The sequence below is a fragment of the Acanthochromis polyacanthus genome, chromosome 18, assembly GCF_021347895.1.
Source record: "Acanthochromis polyacanthus isolate Apoly-LR-REF ecotype Palm Island chromosome 18, KAUST_Apoly_ChrSc, whole genome shotgun sequence".
In the NCBI taxonomy this organism is placed as follows: Eukaryota; Metazoa; Chordata; class Actinopteri; family Pomacentridae; genus Acanthochromis; species Acanthochromis polyacanthus.
In genome coordinates this window covers 7,461,101-7,477,197 of record NC_067130.1, presented here as the reverse complement: position 1 = coordinate 7,477,197, position 16,097 = coordinate 7,461,101, and the positions used below count along the sequence as shown (strand labels likewise).

General features: G+C 39.9%; 2 protein-coding genes across 2 annotated transcripts; one reads left to right on the top strand and one right to left on the bottom strand.

Moving 5' to 3' along the window:
- The first annotated feature begins 465 nt into the window (after positions 1–465).
- On the top strand, positions 466–2,832 carry fam136a (family with sequence similarity 136 member A). The gene is made up of 3 exons (XM_022187051.2): positions 466–763; positions 1,449–1,589; positions 2,187–2,832. Exons 1-3 carry the CDS (start codon positions 677–679, stop codon positions 2,373–2,375), a joined length of 417 nt encoding a protein of 138 aa, XP_022042743.1. The 5' UTR covers positions 466–676; the 3' UTR covers positions 2,376–2,832.
- Positions 2,833–5,424: 2,592 nt separating this feature from the next.
- gmcl1 (germ cell-less, spermatogenesis associated) lies at positions 5,425–13,663 on the bottom strand. The gene is made up of 15 exons (XM_051938673.1): positions 13,331–13,663; positions 11,563–11,750; positions 11,316–11,435; positions 11,122–11,218; positions 10,940–11,037; positions 10,711–10,823; positions 10,501–10,566; positions 10,332–10,416; positions 10,137–10,227; positions 9,054–9,194; positions 8,882–8,951; positions 8,672–8,747; positions 8,432–8,577; positions 7,309–7,396; positions 5,425–7,197 (listed from the first exon to the last, which is right to left on the bottom strand). The coding sequence occupies exons 2-15, from the start codon at positions 11,740–11,742 to the stop codon at positions 7,054–7,056; spliced, it is 1,515 nt and encodes a 504-aa protein (XP_051794633.1). The 5' UTR covers positions 11,743–11,750; positions 13,331–13,663; the 3' UTR covers positions 5,425–7,053.
- Positions 13,664–16,097: the final 2,434 nt, after the last annotated feature.

Here is a 16,097-nt window from a genome sequence, read left to right as displayed (position 1 = left end):
ATCACTAAAATGTCAACTAAATAATCGTTCCAATTTAATAACATAAACAATTGTATCTGTTTCTGAGAAATCATTTTCAACTAAGTTCCCCATTACAAAAACACCTCTCAAGGAAGTGTGTTGATTCCAGATCACATGACCTGCTCCACATGATGTCATTTCCTCCTGAAGAAAAGACTGGAAAGACTCCAAGACTTTCTGAGTTATTTAATATGAAGTAGTGTGTGAGTCAAGTGTGGATTTATGATATGTCAACAGGTTTCCCACAATATCTTTATAAATAACTTTTATTTTCAATTTTACTCAATTGTATATATAACATTTAGAAGAATCTTTGCCATGTGGTGTTTTGTTATAGGCAGCCATGTTGCTTTTAGGCCTGAAAACAGCAAAAATGTCAACTGTGTTACAAAAGTCTTACGAGCATCTTTTATTTTGAAAGATGAATTGACATTTTTTTTCGTAATCGGGTTGCGGAAGAAAATCGGAAGTGACGCAACCTCTCCGGTCTCGAACCATGCTTGAATGGAGGTGACCTTAGTTCCAGTGAAATTGTTGAAGTGAGGAGAGTCTCTGGTCGGTCTGAGCGCAGTGAAACCTCCTCGGTCCGGTTCGGTTTAATGCTCGGTCCGTCCTGAGGCTCTCTGAGGTTCCGGGACGCTGAGAGGAAGCAGAGATGGCGGAAGCTCACCAGACACGCGTGCAGGCGGCGGTGGAAGAAATGGTCCAAAGCCTGGAGAAGGAGCACATCCGCAAAATGCAGGTGGGTCAATTACCTGTCCACAGTGTGCACATGCACGAGTGGGATCTATTCAGGTTCACGCGTGGGTGATAACAAGGTGAAAACCAGTAACTGCTCCCATCTGACCATCTCTAAATCAGCTGGTTATTTTTCTACATAGTAACTTAAATATGTGTAATGCAGCCATGCAACATTTCACCTCCATACTATGAATACTTTTGAATTTACAGGTCCTTACAGTACATATGGTTCAGTCAAAATAGTCTCCAAATTTGCTTTTTTTTAAAAATGTAAGTTGTCCAAATTATTATACAAAACATGTAAAAAAACAAAAAAACAAACACACAATGTAGTTTCTCCATTTCACTCTGGTAATGATATTCAAAGCTGGTTATAGAAAAATAAATGTGCTGAACAAAACCTTAGATTGTCTGAAATAGCCTTTGAAAGCTCAAATGTGTTTGTCAGCTCTGAAAATTTCACGTCAAAAGTAAAACAAATTAAAGGGCGTCAAATTTCAACCCACCCCTGTTCACTTCAAGGAACCATAACTCAGAAAATATTCATAGCATTAAGCTATAATGCTGTATGTTTTCACTTAATGTACTAAATCTATTGTGTGTTTTTTTTAAAGATCAGCTAAACCCTGGGGTTTATTTGTTGTTTTTTTTAATATGAAATAACAGTTTGTGTGTTTCTGCTGCAGGGTCGCATGTTCAAGTGCAGCGCCGACTGCTGCGAACGCTCCACAGACTCCATGTCTCAGGTGCATCAGTGCATCGAAAGGTGTCACACTCCTCTGGCCCAGGCTCAGGGTCTGGTCACGTCAGAGCTGGAGAAGTTTCAGGTGACAAACTTTCACTGTCCTCACTGTGCAAACACGAAATAACTGACCGAGTGTACGAAAAAGTAGCAGTTACAGTTTTGGAAACAAATATTAGACCACTGTCTTCACAAAGTCCAGACGACAGGCTTCAACATTGATCATTTAGTTTGAATTTTATCGGAGTGGTTAAATAGTTGTAGCACCTTCTAAAGGATGAAAAGGACTAAGTACATGCAGTAAATTATCGAATATTATCCAAACTGCAATATGAACAAGTACAATATCATAATCACAAGAGCGGGAGTGTTTTAATAAAGGTAAACAGTTTCATTGCCTTTTGAGTGTGCTACAGAGATGCCCTGCTGAAGAAAGCACATTCTGCAGACATAAGTGAACGTGCTTTTGTGGTAAAGACTACAATCACATCATAGTTTTAATATAGATTTTTTCTTTGTGGAAAGAAAATTCAAAAATCACAGTTTCATGTTGTACTGCAATTGCTATATCTAATAAAATAATCACAATATGATTATTAGTATTTTTTTTGCATCCTGTTCAGCCCTCTTGCTGCAGACATTCCTGTTTTTAGTCAATCTAAAGTCTCCTTTTCTTTGCCAGGACCGTTTGACCAGATGCACGATGCACTGCAACGACAAAGCGAAAGATCTTTTCGACTCCGGCGCCAAAGAACCAGCCGTTCGATCCCTGATGGAGCGCTGCGTGGGCAGCTGTGTGGACGACCACGTTAGCCTGATCCCCAGCATGACCCGGAGACTCAAAGAGAACCTGGACTCTATACAGCAGTGAGGAGCAGGACGGGCGGCTTGTAGTCCGTCTTTATCTTAGAATGGGCTCATTAGACACAGTTACAGCAGAGCAGGGTTAGTCGACTGAGGAGGGCAGGAAGAGGAGAAAAAGTAGGGAGAGTGAAGTTTAAAGAGCCCCAAAACTGTGAGATTTGTTATTGAAGCTGTTGGTGTATCTGTAAGATGGTGTCACGTTATCATATGTGAAAAGATATTAGCTCAGTAAGTGTATTCTGATATACAGAGCTACACAATTCACATGAAGGTTTTTATATTCAGATCTCCTCAGTGGTATTAATCGGTAAAGTTCCTCATCTCATCCCTCTTTTTTTGTCATTTTACTGTAAGTAATTCAGATGTGTTTATATCTAGATTAAACGAATGGAAACTTGTTTTTGATTGCATTAGTCTGGTAATAAACAGCTCTGTATGCAGATAAGTGAACAAAGCAACGACAACGCTTTTGTAACACGTGTTTTAATGATGACAGGAATATTCTCACTTCTGTACAAATAATGATACAAGAAAAGGCAACACTGTCAAGTGGCGGCCTGAGTAATGGCAGAAAATCATACAAGGAGCAGTCGACACACTGCAGACCTGATGTAAAATCCCAAAAACCAGATTTAATATACTGTCATGGTAGAAAACATGTTCATTTTACAGCTGGTTTAATGATGCAGCCAGGAAGGTGAACTGAAAATGAAGGACTCGATATGGAACAAGAGCGAGATAGAATAAGTCAGCAGATGGGAGAAAGCTGCTCCACATGATAATGAAATAACCATAAAGCAATAAAGCGAATACTTACACACGTGGACAAAATTGTTGGTACCCCTCAGTTAAAGAAGGAAAAACCCACAATTCTCACTGAAATCACTTGAAACTCACAAAAGTAACAATAAATAAAAATTTATTGAAAATTAAATAATCAAAATCAGCCATCACTTTTGAATTGTTGATTAACATAATTATTTAAAAAAAAAAACTAATGAAATAGGGCTGGACAAAAATGATGGTACCCATAACTTAATATTTTGTTGCACAACCTTTTGAGGCAATCACTGCAATTAAACGATTTCTGTATTTGTCAATGAGCGTTCTGCAGCTGTCAACAGGCATTTTGGCCCACTCCTCATGAGCAAACAGCTCCAGTTGTCTCAGCTTTGATGGGTGTCTTCTCCAAATGGCACGTTTCAGCTCCTTCCACATATGTTCAATGGGATTCAGATCTGGGCTCATAGAAGGTCACTTTAGAATAGTCCAACGCTTTTCTCTCAGCCATTCTTGGGTGTTTTTGGCTGTGTGTTTTGGATCGTTGTCCTGTTGGAAGACCCATGACCTGCGACTGAGACCAAGCTTTCTGACACTAGGCAGCACATTTCTCTCCAGAATGCCTTGATAGTCTTCAGATTTCATCGTACCTTGCACACTTTCAAGACACCCTGTGCCAGATGCAGCAAAGCAGCCCCAAAACATTACTGAGCCTCCTCCATGTTTCACCGTAGGGACAGTGTTCTTTTCTTCGTATGCTTGGTTTTTGAGTCTATGAACATAGAGTTGATGTGCCTTACCAAAAAGCTCCAGTTTGGTCTCATCTGTCCAAAGGACATTCTCCCAGAAGCTTTGTGGCTTGTCAACATGCATTTTTGCAAATTCCAGTCTCGCTTTTTTATGAGTTTTTTTCAGCAGTGCTGTCCTCCTTGGTCGTCTCCCATGAAGTCCACTTTGGCTCAAACAACGACGAATGGTGCGATCTGACACTGATGTACCTTGGCCTTGGAGTTCACCTTTAATTTCTTTGGAGGTTGCTCTGGGCTCTTTGGATACAATTCCAACGATCCGTCTCTTCAATTTCTCATCAATTTTCCTCTTGCGGCCACGTCCAGGGAGGTTGGCTACTGTCCTGTGGGTCTTGAACTTCTGAATAATATGAGCCACTGTTGTCACAGGAACTTCAAGCTGTTTAGAGATGGTCTTATAGCCTTTACCTTTAAGATGTTTGTCTATAATTTTTTTTCGGATGTCCTGGGACAATTCTCTCCTTCGCTTTCTGTTGTCCATGTTCAGTGTGGTACACACCTTTTCACCAAACAGCAGGGTGACTACTTGTCTCCCTTTAAATAGGCAGACTGACTGATTATGAGTTTGGAAACACCTGTGATGTCAATTAAATGACACACCTGAGTTAATCATGTCACTCTGGTCAAATAGTTTTCAATCTTTTATAGAGGTACCATCATTTTTGTCCAGGCCTGTTTCATTAGTTTGTTTTTTTAAATAATTATGTTAATCAACAATTCAAAAGTAATGGCTGTTTTTGATTATTTAATTTTCAATATTTTTTTATTTATTGTTACTTTTGTGAGTTTCAAGTGATTTCAGTGAGAATTGTGGGTTTTTCCTTCTTTAACTGAGGGGTACCAACAATTTTGTCCACGTGTGTAAGACAGCAGCTCAACTTGGAGATGAAAAAATGATCTATAGAGTCTTATTTTTGGTCCTTTACATAAAGGCAGAATAACTAAAAAGTGTTGGAACACTTTGGTGGCCAGGATTGTTTATAGCAAATAAAGTTCTGATTTTTATCAAGACATCATTGCAAAGACCAGAACAGACTCTGGAGTGGAGCCAAATGAAAACAAAGGCGGTGCTGCCTACGCTCTGATCTTTGAGCCATTCTCACTGAAGGATGTTGCACAACAGCTTTAAGTTTCTTGAATATACAGATAGAGATTCCTCCCTTTGCTTCTTAAGTAATTTAGTTTGAATCTGATGTAAATTTTTATACTAAGCTGTCCAATAGCCACTTCGATTCCTCCCAAACATCAGCGGTTCTGAACAGATGAGATCAAACAGATTCTGTGGAGTTATGCAGGAATGGATTTTTCTCAGTGACCATCAGATGAATGTATATATGCAGTATATAAGTGATTACTACATGATTAATCATCATATCAATGAATAATATGAATCAACAGTTACAGAAACGTGCTGCCGAATTAAAGACCTACGTTGGACAAAGAGGATCATTGTGATAGCACCACAGCCCGAGTGAAAGAGCAGATTTATTGGCAGTGGAGAAATGCATGTTTCCTGTTGCAAAAACACATCCATACAAATACAAATGAAGTAAAAAATAAATAACGGCCAAATAAAAACACCTTTAACTTTGAACGTAAGGACAGCTCCAGCTGTAGAGACGAGTCAGCAGTACAGGTCTGCTCTACAGCTGAGGAAACAGCAAGTTTACACAATCGCCAAACAAATATTGACCAAATTAATTAAGTAAATATATAACGTAACTGCAACATTACAGATGATTTGATGGGAGCAGTCAAATAAAGTCTGCCCTTGTGTGGATCCAGAGATTAACAGTGTCGCTGATAAATACTGCAGGAAGCCACAGAAATCTGAAGTCTGTCAAAGTTTCTGTGAGTCTCAACAAAGACAATATGCTGCAAACACCAGAGAGCCGGCGTTCACAGAACACACCGTCACACTTTAACTGTGCAAATGCAGCTGAAGCGAAAGAATCCTGCGGCCTGAAGTCTCACAATGCTGGTTCACTAAGATAAATCATTTGATGTTCGCATCGAGTTTGACAAGTTGGATTTTTGTGGTGAATATGAGGTGAACAGAAAAGCCTTATCGGGAGCTGCTCTGGTGTTAATTATTACAGAGACATGATCAAAGCAAGACTGACCTGCAACAGTTCGAGTGACTCATCACAGGCTGAGAATACTGCTTTTACTGCATCTGTCAGTTAACTTGTCTCAGTTCAACAGTGATGTCTGTTGGTGCGACGTTTTCATAGCAGCCGACACAAGGAAAGTCACACCTGAGGACGGATGTTGAGTAAGCTTTTCTCCTCAGTCAAATACTGAGTTTCAGCGTCATGGAGGTGGCATTGGGTGCTTCCTCGCTTCCCTTTCATGTCTGTTCCTTGTGTCTTTGTTCCTCTTGGTGATAATATGAGAGGCAGGATCTCCCAGTAGCTTTAAGCTCCTCTACACGTCTCCTTTCCTGTGCGTTTAACAGATTAGAAGATCCTCCATGGTTGTCACAGGAGGAGAGAGAACATAAGGTAGTGTAATGAAAAGCACCCATGATCTGACAACTGCTCTGAAATGTGAGGAGGCTCTCCAGTTTTGCTCTGTGGTGCTGTTCCCTCATGATGTTCCCGTATTCCATGATGATACTGTGTCCGAACGAGTGGTTTCATCATAATAAAAAAAACGCTCAGAGGTTTCACAATCTTCAGCTCGTATCGTCAGGTAGTCATTGTTTAAAGGTCTTAAGTTCAGAGTCAAGAGCAGATTTCCACTCTCTTCACTCCAGGAGGTCTTCCATCTTTAACAGTGGTCCAGCATCTCAGCGCAGACAGTGCACGGTGATGATACAAGAAGAACAGAAGCTGCTCTGAGATCAGGAGGTGGTCTGATCTCTCCTACACTCTAAACCCCATGTATACATACCCAACTCACAATATGTCAAAATGCTGAATACACAGATACAAAACGTTTTCCCCAAACATGGCACTGAGTTATAGAGCATGCAGACGATATGTCCAATGTCGAGATGGTGTTAAATATGGTGGTGGATTGTACATACAAGCTTATGTCAGTGTCTCAGCGTTACCAGAGGAATGGTAGCAGTAAACGGCTGATGAACGGGCATCAAGACACGCTGCGAGCAGCCGTGCTTTCCTGTTCTGACGAATCTGGACGCTGGTCTGACTGGGGCGAAGTATACTGGAAGTTACAGCAGACGTAGAGGGGGAATGATAACAACCGGCTGTCCAGGTTCATCACCACATACTCCTGAGGGGAGGAAGAGAGAGGAGGGATGTTAAGCAAGTATACAACTGCACTTGATGAAAAGGTAAAGGAGTGATAATCATGCACATCTGCAGGTAAACAGCATTCACTAACCTGGTCTTTCTCAAGGGTGAGAAGTTGGTAACCTGTAGAGCGACTACACACCAGTTTTCCTCTGTTATCAAAGGAGGCAAGACGCAACCTGGACAAATTAAAATGGTAAAAGACAAATTAAAGCATCCCAGGTCCAAAGCTGCTAACCTGGGGGATTTCAGTATGTAAACTTTAGGAAGTTATATTGATCTCACATGAAAAATTCAACAAAATACATTTGTACATGAGAGGACATGAAGTTTGAAATCCCTGATAAGAACAAGTTTCCAAAAAAAAAACATCTATATTTGTCTGTTGTAACTGACACATTTGACTATATAATGATACAAATAAATCCTCAAAAAACTTTGCTCGTGAACTGATTAGTTCACTGCCAGCGTGTCTACAAATAGGAAAGCAAAAACTGCCCACAAAAAAAGCAGAATCATCTAAGTTTAAACTCATCCCAACTCAAACAGAACTTTACAAGTCTGAAGACAGTATTTAAAACACTTACTGTGTTGTACAACTGCACATAAAATGTATTTTGTATATAAACTGTTGTTGATGATAGATGATAACAGCATCCAGAGCAAACAAACATGTTTCCCAAAATGTCAAACTATGCCTTTACACAAAATTTAAAGCCGATTTTCAACATATTATTTTCTATTTACAACAACCAGAAAGGCTCAGTTGCACAAATCGGCTGTGATGTGACATATATGCACCAAACCTCTGACAGTGTCACTTCACCACTGTACAACTTTTATTTTGGAAAAAAACGAGGGCTACATCCAGGTTATGTACCGAGGAGTTTTCACATCACATCAAATCAAATCAAATCAGGTATATTTACATGGCATGTTTAAAGACAAGTGCTGGGAATAATTTTAGAAGCAAAACAGGATAAAATTATAGCTAATACTAAAAGAGCATTTAGATTACTATAAATTAGTTACATTAAAAAATGTTTTTGTGATCCTGATTGTAAAGAGACTTTAACAAATGTTAAATCACTAAATATCTGCCTGTTTCCAGATAAGCTTTTTAGATACGTGTTCATTTGATTTTACCTGTACGTTTTTATTCTGTAGCTCAATATGGTCATTTCAGCGTCCTTATTTAACGCTGCACCACTGACCTGTATGCCAGATGTCTCCTGGGTTGCAGACTCACAGCGCCCCCACATGGCTGACTCAGAGTATTCCTTTTAAAGACTATAAAACGGTTTGTGTAGGTCACCAGCAGGTCGAAACCAAAGTTAAAGCCCGTCCACCGCCAGCAGTACTGAGAAAAGGAGGAGATCACAGTTTGTCTTCCGTAGAAGTGAATCAAAACACATGAACCGTGTGGAAACAAACAGGCAGCCGGGTCGACTCACGTCTCCATCTTTAGTCAGCTTCCTGCCACACCTCATACTGCTCACTTCAAACTCATCTTTGTTGGGCTCCTGAGGTCTAATGAGATTAAATATGCCTTCATCATCACAATCAGCATTAAAATTATATTATTCCATATAATTTATCTGTTCTGCCACACAGTATTTGAAATTCCACAGACTTATTACAACGGTTTAATCTTATATTCTCACCCATTATCATTGTCAAACTCTGTCCGCAGCATTGCAAACCACTGGTTTTTGTACACCGATGAAAGCCAATCTAGAATATAAAAAAAAAATCAATGCTAGTACGTAGACACATGAAGGACATATGACACTATAAATGAGAGGGACACTGATGTCAGACAGAAGCACATGTTACCAGGTGGCAGAATGTTGTCTCTCTCTAGGATGCGTGCAGAAGCGAGATCGTTGATGATGTATTGGAGACGCACAAACTTGAACACTGAACGAAAAGGTGCGCCTTCCTCTGTGTTCAAGAAGGGCTCTTTCTCACACACATCTGCAAAACAAGACAAAATAACAAGACAAAATAAACTTTATTGATCTCTCACCAGAGGAATTCACATGTTAGAGCAGCGAGACACAAATGGAACCTGGAAAGAAACATGACAAAAAAATACAAAAAGTAAATTCAAGATATAACTAGAAAAGCCCTCCGCCATGGCTGCTCATTCCTTGTATCATTTCTGACGGACAAGTCCTGATAAGTCCGCAGCGGTTGATTTGTAGTAGTATTGCAATCACGTAATCATCAGCAGGCAGCTGAGTTCACTTGTTGTCATGGTTACAGTGAACACTATACAGAATATATCCCCTTTGCGCTCCACAAGTCATGTCCTTTTCCACAGTGGAAGCTGATTCCTTGCAAACCCACAGTGATTGGAATAGAATCCCCTTTTTCCAAGCAAGATATCCCAATTTTCCTAACTGGAATTCTGAATGGATGGCTGGTTGTATCCCTTTGGGAATCAAGAGAAAGAAAGACCTGACTGGCTCTACAGGCAGCCTACAGGCACTCTGTCTCGTTTATAAGCGCCTGCATTGGTCAATAAAATAAATGAACACATTGTTCACAATTTTCTACCTCATTCCTCTCATGCATCATTTGCAGTAGCAGCATTTTGTACTGTGAAATTTGTTTAAATATTCTTGATACGTCTCCGCTATAACATGTTACTCTGAATGAAGTAGGCAGCACGTGATCCGTTCAATTTGTGCCCAAGAAGTGTCACATGGCACAATTAACGCCTCCTTTCATGTGAGCGTGCTCAGAATCTGAAGAAGAAAGCCTGGACTAACAAAGGGAGTTGATGACCGCCGTCGTGACACCCATTATCTCTGCCCAGGGTTGTACGATTTGTCAAGTCGACTTACACAAAGAAAGCAAACTTCACTCAACAACTAAAGAAGTTGCTGTTTCACAAGGTGTTGCTTTCAGTACCTGTCCTGCGTTTGCAAAGCCAGGCGTCTGCGTCGGCCAGGAGCTGCTTGATGGGGCCATCCCATAACGGATTCAGCTGCAGAAACATCCACTGGAGAGAGACAAAAGTAGAAAGAAGCTGTTTAAACAGGGCTGATTGTGTAGTGACTGTACAGTATCTGAGAGGGATAACATATGTGGATGTTTATCTTCTACCTTTTTTAAAGCCGTGTAAACATCCATCTCCACCTGCATCACAAACAGATCCGAGGACTGGATGAGCTGCTCCATCACTTCCACCCTGGAAATGCAGAGCAGAAAGTCAAAATCCACACAGAATAATGCTAGAAAAAACAAAAAAAAACTAAAAATAATTCACACAAACCCAATTTCTTTCATCAGGTCAACGTTTTGGTGGGTCATCAGGTTGTTAAGAAGCCACTCAAGACACCTGCAGAAAGAGATGCACACACAAACATATATATTAAAATGTAAAGACACTGTAGAAACAAATGCTGTAGCCTGCAGTACTGTATGGACAAATACTGCACAAGCAAATGCTGCAAAAACAATCAAAAAATAGAAAAAATCTGACTTTTTCATAACTGAATCCAGGCCATAGATGCTAGCACAAGCATAGTAGCCGCACACAGTCTTCGCACTGATGTTTTCCTTCATGGTTTCGCCACACTGCTGGATCAAGCCATCCTGCCAACATTAACAGACCAGAAGATTTAATTACATTTTGGATCATATGACTGCGTATTTACAAAATCAAACAAGCTCATTTTTAGCCAATGGCTGACTTCTCCGCATTCACTCACCAGCTGCAGCATGCAGGCGGCAGCGAGAATACTGACGACTCTGCTGGGCTTGATCAGAACATCGTCACGGTACAGAGATCCAAATACGACCTGCAGAGCTACAGGAGCACAGGAAAGAGCTTTCAGTCAAACAATATCATGCTTAAAGCAACCCGGTTAACATCCATTTTACGGTGACTCACCTTCAGTGTCGATGTTTTGGTCTGGGATCTCCAAGTTAATTTCCATCATGTTGGACTCCTTCCAAGAGCCGCTGAACATGCTGGAAAAGTAGCCCGACTGCAAATAACAAGAAAAAAGGAATATTAAATGGCAACCCACATGACAGAAAAATATATTGTTGACTGTTTTTTAGGACACTTTGTGTCTCTTTTACCTGACAGAGGTACACTTTGTGGAGGTTCCACTCCTGTCCCAGAGCACAGATGCGAATGTCACTGTTTTCCCCATTCAGAAACAAAGTCTGATAAATGTATCTCGATGTGCTTTTCAGTTTCTTCCTGCTCAGGTTTGGAAAACATAAAACAAAAGCAGAGAGAGGAGAAAAAAAGCAAGAGTTCAACAAAACAGTAAAGACTGAGAGATACTTGACACTGCATTGATTTTTGGTGCTTTGACTGGACTTGCCTGCGCGGTGTATCTAGTATGGCGTCGTCCTCGTCTGCTTCACTGTCACAGTCACACTGAGCGTTTCGTTTCCTCTTCTTACAGTCACAGCCATGTTTGCGGCCGGTACTTGTACCCTCTGCAGCCTCCTCTGGTCCCTGAGAGGGGGACTGGAACCTGCTGCCCAGGTTTCCCATCTTTATCCCTTCAAAGAAATACAAAACAAACAGGTCAGCTGCGCCAAAAATTCACTTTGAACCACAGCTGTACGAATCAATATGCCTGTTTGGGATTTTGGCAGTTGTAGCAAGGCTTGTGTCCTTCAGGAATTGAAGTTAGTAAAGTATGTAAATGAGCACACCTTTATAGGTAATCCAGCTGTATTAAAATGTTGTTAATGTGAGCACAGGAAGCAGAATAGAAGCAAACAGATGTAAACAATGGTCAAAGTCTGGTTACATGAAAACAAAGTAACACACACAGCTCTTGGTTACCGATTTAAAATCAGTCTTACAGTTTCCGTCATCTCTGAATGTCCCTCATCTTTGAAATTTCCAACAATCTCTGACTTGCAGGCAAACTGTCAAAGCTAACAGTAATGACAGCCACAGTAATGCTGACACTAAGGATTTTCCACCAGTTGTGATGAGACTGCCATAAAAAATTATAGTAATTTACCATGTCTTCAGTTCTTTAGATCTTGAGAGTGCATGTAGACGCTTGTGTTTCCTCTCGTAGTCAACAGCAGAACATTTGGTGTGTTTTGCTCGTAAGTGAGACATTTTACAGTTAGCAGAAGCAGCTCTAGCATGTAAATAAACCTGGCGGACTGTGGTGTGGCTACACTTTCTGAATAACTCATATGAAAGCAGTGAGCAGGTTTAAACTAAGTCTGAACTCGATGACTGCTGGTTTGTTAGCTGGTATGTAGCAGCTCAGTGAAATACTTCTTGACCTGAAAGCAGAGAGGCTAACTAGTTGTAGGGTGGATTGAGGAACGTCAGAAGTAAACATCTTCATGTCCTAACAGCTTTTAGTTTACACCCCTAAATTTGTAACAAACGCAAAGTTAAATAAAAGTGAACTTTAACCACATGGGACATTTAAATGAGTGGTGATGGACAACTCATTTTAGCACACTGCATTACAATTTATGACTCAAACAATAGATTTGACTGTGATGTAAAATGAATGAGATGCTCTGACATCATAATCCACAGTTCAGACAATTCCTCAAAGTTATGTTGTGTTATTTTGAATTTAAGACAAATTATCGCCTACATAAACATGTATAAAAACCCTTTATTCCCACTGCAACAACCACCCCACAAAATGAAATAAGACACTGAACACTACATACATGTTTCTTATAAAATTTCTTTTAGACGTCTGTACTTTGTGAGCTTGTGTTTTAAGTGTGCTCTTATGTGTTGTGATGCGTTTAGGACAGACGAAGTTTGTTTATCTATCTATCTATGAATGAATGAATGAATGTCGCAAATATATCAAAAATACCATTCTGTAACTACTAAAATATCTACAAAAAAGACATATCGCATTAGCTCAAACTAATTAGTATAGTTTAGTTAAAGGTCAGATATGGTCTAAAGGTATTGGATATTATTATGTACTAGCATTTTTGAGGATGATGCTACAAAACAAGCACAAAGCCTGGGAGAAGTTTAATTTGCACCACCTGTCCACAGCAAAATCAAGGGCTCCTCTCTCATCCCATGCTAGCCTGATGCACGGTTTGTTTACAGAAAAGGGACTTGGCTAACTTACCTGACGATCAGTGCAGGGCAGGTGTAAGGTTAATGTCTGATAATCTCAGGTCAGACAGTCTGACAGACGTTGACGAGCCAGTCCGAGGGGAGCTAACCTCAGAGCTAGCTTAGCTGCCAAAATAGCAAACAAAAGCACGTCTGAGAGGAGTAACAGCGTTTCTTCTGACTGTCTGCTGCTCCAAACGAGCTTCCAGAGCACAAAACTCCCTCTGGTTCCAGTTACATTGTTCTAAAAAGATCAGTAAATATGGACCCAGAGGCAGGAGATGATGTGTAACTACCCAGAAAATCTAAAGGCTGCTTTTGTTTTTCTTCTTCTCTCGGTGCTTCACAGCAGTATTTGAACGTCACACATGCGGCGACTGCGCTTACTGGCGCCCCCTAAAGCCAGACCGATGACAACACACCATCAGTCAAATACATTACAGAGATTAGATTCAGGATTCAACAGGTCCTATTTTGTTTGTTAACATACAGTATACAACACGAGTGCTATGCTATGTCACTTTGTTGTTAAATTTTATTAAATGTGTTGATATATTCCTTTCTAGCTAGTAAATATCTATATATCTATGTATATATTGTGTTAGATTTATTACTAGTATTTTTTCCCCTGTTCTTCTTTCTGTAGTGTCTCTATTATTATTATTATTGTTATTATTATTATTATTATTATTATTATTATTATTATTATTTTCTTTCCATATTCCTAGGGTGACACCAACAGCCAAAACCAAAATCCTTTAATGTACGTACTTGGCCTTTGAAGCTGATTCTGATTTTGATTCTGATTCTGAAATTACTGTATCACCTCTCAGTACTTGCTTTATTTCTTCATTGAATAGTAGGGTATTTGGTTTTCACTTTAACTTAAAAAACAGAATTTTGGATTTACTATTTTAAAAATACACATTCCACAATAGGAACAAAAACAAAATTGCAACAAAAATCATTGCCACCTCTGTGTTTTACTGTCAGGATTATGCATTCACTACAGCAGTCATGACCAGCTTCAAACAGGCTGGATCATATCTGAGCCAAATAAGCTTACCTCGACCGTCATCTGATAGAAGAATGTGCTAATTTTGTTCATTTTCATATTGCCTCCTGTTGACTCTGAATGCAGACTTTAAAAAAATACTATGGAAAAATGCAAATCAATATTCACAGCAGAAAAGGCAATGCTGTGGGTTTTACAAAATTATAAAATTTTTCAAAGAACCAAACATGCTGAATATCATGTCTAACTGTTAGTTTGCACTTTGAATTGAATGCACAAGTTTTAATAAAAGCATTTTACTGCACACTTATAACATGTTTTACAACATATCTAACATACATGAAGCATGATGACTTTTCTTTGTCATGTGTGCAATAAACGGAAACATAATATATTCATGTTAGAACAAAATATGAGAAAATATCCACACTTGGAAGCATGTTTAAAGTAAAAACAAAAGATCAGAAATGCAACTTGTTCTATATATAAATTAGATATGCAAATATCAAATTTTACCTTTATCCAAAATAAATAACAAGATGAAAAAAGACACACAAAAAGCCTCCCTGTGATGTTGAAAAGCCTCATTATAGTCTCCTGGCTGCCTGAGTGAGACAGAATCACTGCATCCAAACCAACTGGTTCACAAAAACCTTTCATGTTTCTCCGTTTTAGACCACTTCAAAACCTCTCACACCTCATTCCCACTCACACACAACTCCAAATAACAAACCCAGTTACACCAAGACCTCACTGAGTGGAGACTAACCTAAATCCTGAGTCAGATAAAGTGTTTAGTCTACAATCATTGGCAATGGGCAAAACATATACCCGGTTTCTATAGACAACAAAAAGAAGTAGTCACCGTTCAAACCCTTAAAGAAATAATCAAACCTGTAAGAAGGAGTATTCCTTAACAACAAAAGATGTTTTTAGTAAAGATAAATATAACTATAAATATTGTGGTTCCAAAGGTAGTTCTATCTATAAAACTGGATTTGATTTGTGAATTTCACTCATAAACTGACCTAATTTATTTTCAGTTCAACAAGGCAATAAACAAGGTTACCCTTCATATAACCATGTGTCTTTTAGAGACTTCTAAAACATCCATCCATTCTCTATACACCGCTTTATCCTCACGAGGGAAGCGGGGGGTGGTGGAGTCTATCCCAGCTGACTCGGGCGAAGGCAGGGGACACCCTGGACAGGTCACCAGTCTGTCGCAGGGCTACATATACAGACAGACAATCACATTCACATTCACATTCACACCTACGGGCAATTTAGAATAATCAGTTAACCTCAGCATATTTTTGGACTGTGGGAGGAAGCCGGAGTGCCCAGAGAAAACCCACGCATGCACAGGGAGAACATGCAAATTCCATGCAGAAAGATCCAAGGCTGGGACATGAACCGGGGATCTTCTTGCTGCAAGACAAAAGTGCTAACCACTAGTCCACTGTGCAGCCCCATATCAAATCAAATTAGGTAGATCCCAGGCCCAGGCCAGGATGTGAACTGGGGATCTTCTTGCTGCAAGACAAAAGTGCTAACCACTAGTCCACTGTGCAGCCCCATATCAAATCAAATTAGGTAGATCCCAGGCCCAGGCCAGGATGTGAACTGGGGATCTTCTTGCTGCAAGGCAAAAGTGCTAACCACTACTCCACTGTGCAGCCCTGTAATAAAATGATCTAGAAACAAAAAGCTGCCTCAGTTTTGGATCCACTGACTGAGTCTATCTGGATCATGGAAAAGGAAA

Excerpts from the sequence above, each read along its gene's own strand:
- fam136a (XM_022187051.2), top strand. The coding sequence starts at position 677 with ATGGCGGAAGCTCACCAGACACGCGTGCAGGCGGCGGTGGAAGAAATG. Across the intron at positions 764-1,448 it reads AGCACATCCGCAAAATGCAG|GGTCGCATGTTCAAGTGCAG; the intron begins GTGGGTCAATTA and ends TTTCTGCTGCAG. Across the intron at positions 1,590-2,186 it reads CAGAGCTGGAGAAGTTTCAG|GACCGTTTGACCAGATGCAC; the intron begins GTGACAAACTTT and ends TTTCTTTGCCAG.
- gmcl1 (XM_051938673.1), bottom strand. The coding sequence starts at position 11,742 with ATGGGAAACCTGGGCAGCAGGTTCCAGTCCCCCTCTCAGGGACCAGAG. Across the intron at positions 10,824-10,939 it reads CCGCCTGCATGCTGCAGCTG|GATGGCTTGATCCAGCAGTG; the intron begins GTGAGTGAATGC and ends TAATGTTGGCAG. Across the intron at positions 8,748-8,881 it reads GAGTTTGACAATGATAATGG|ACCTCAGGAGCCCAACAAAG; the intron begins GTGAGAATATAA and ends TAATCTCATTAG.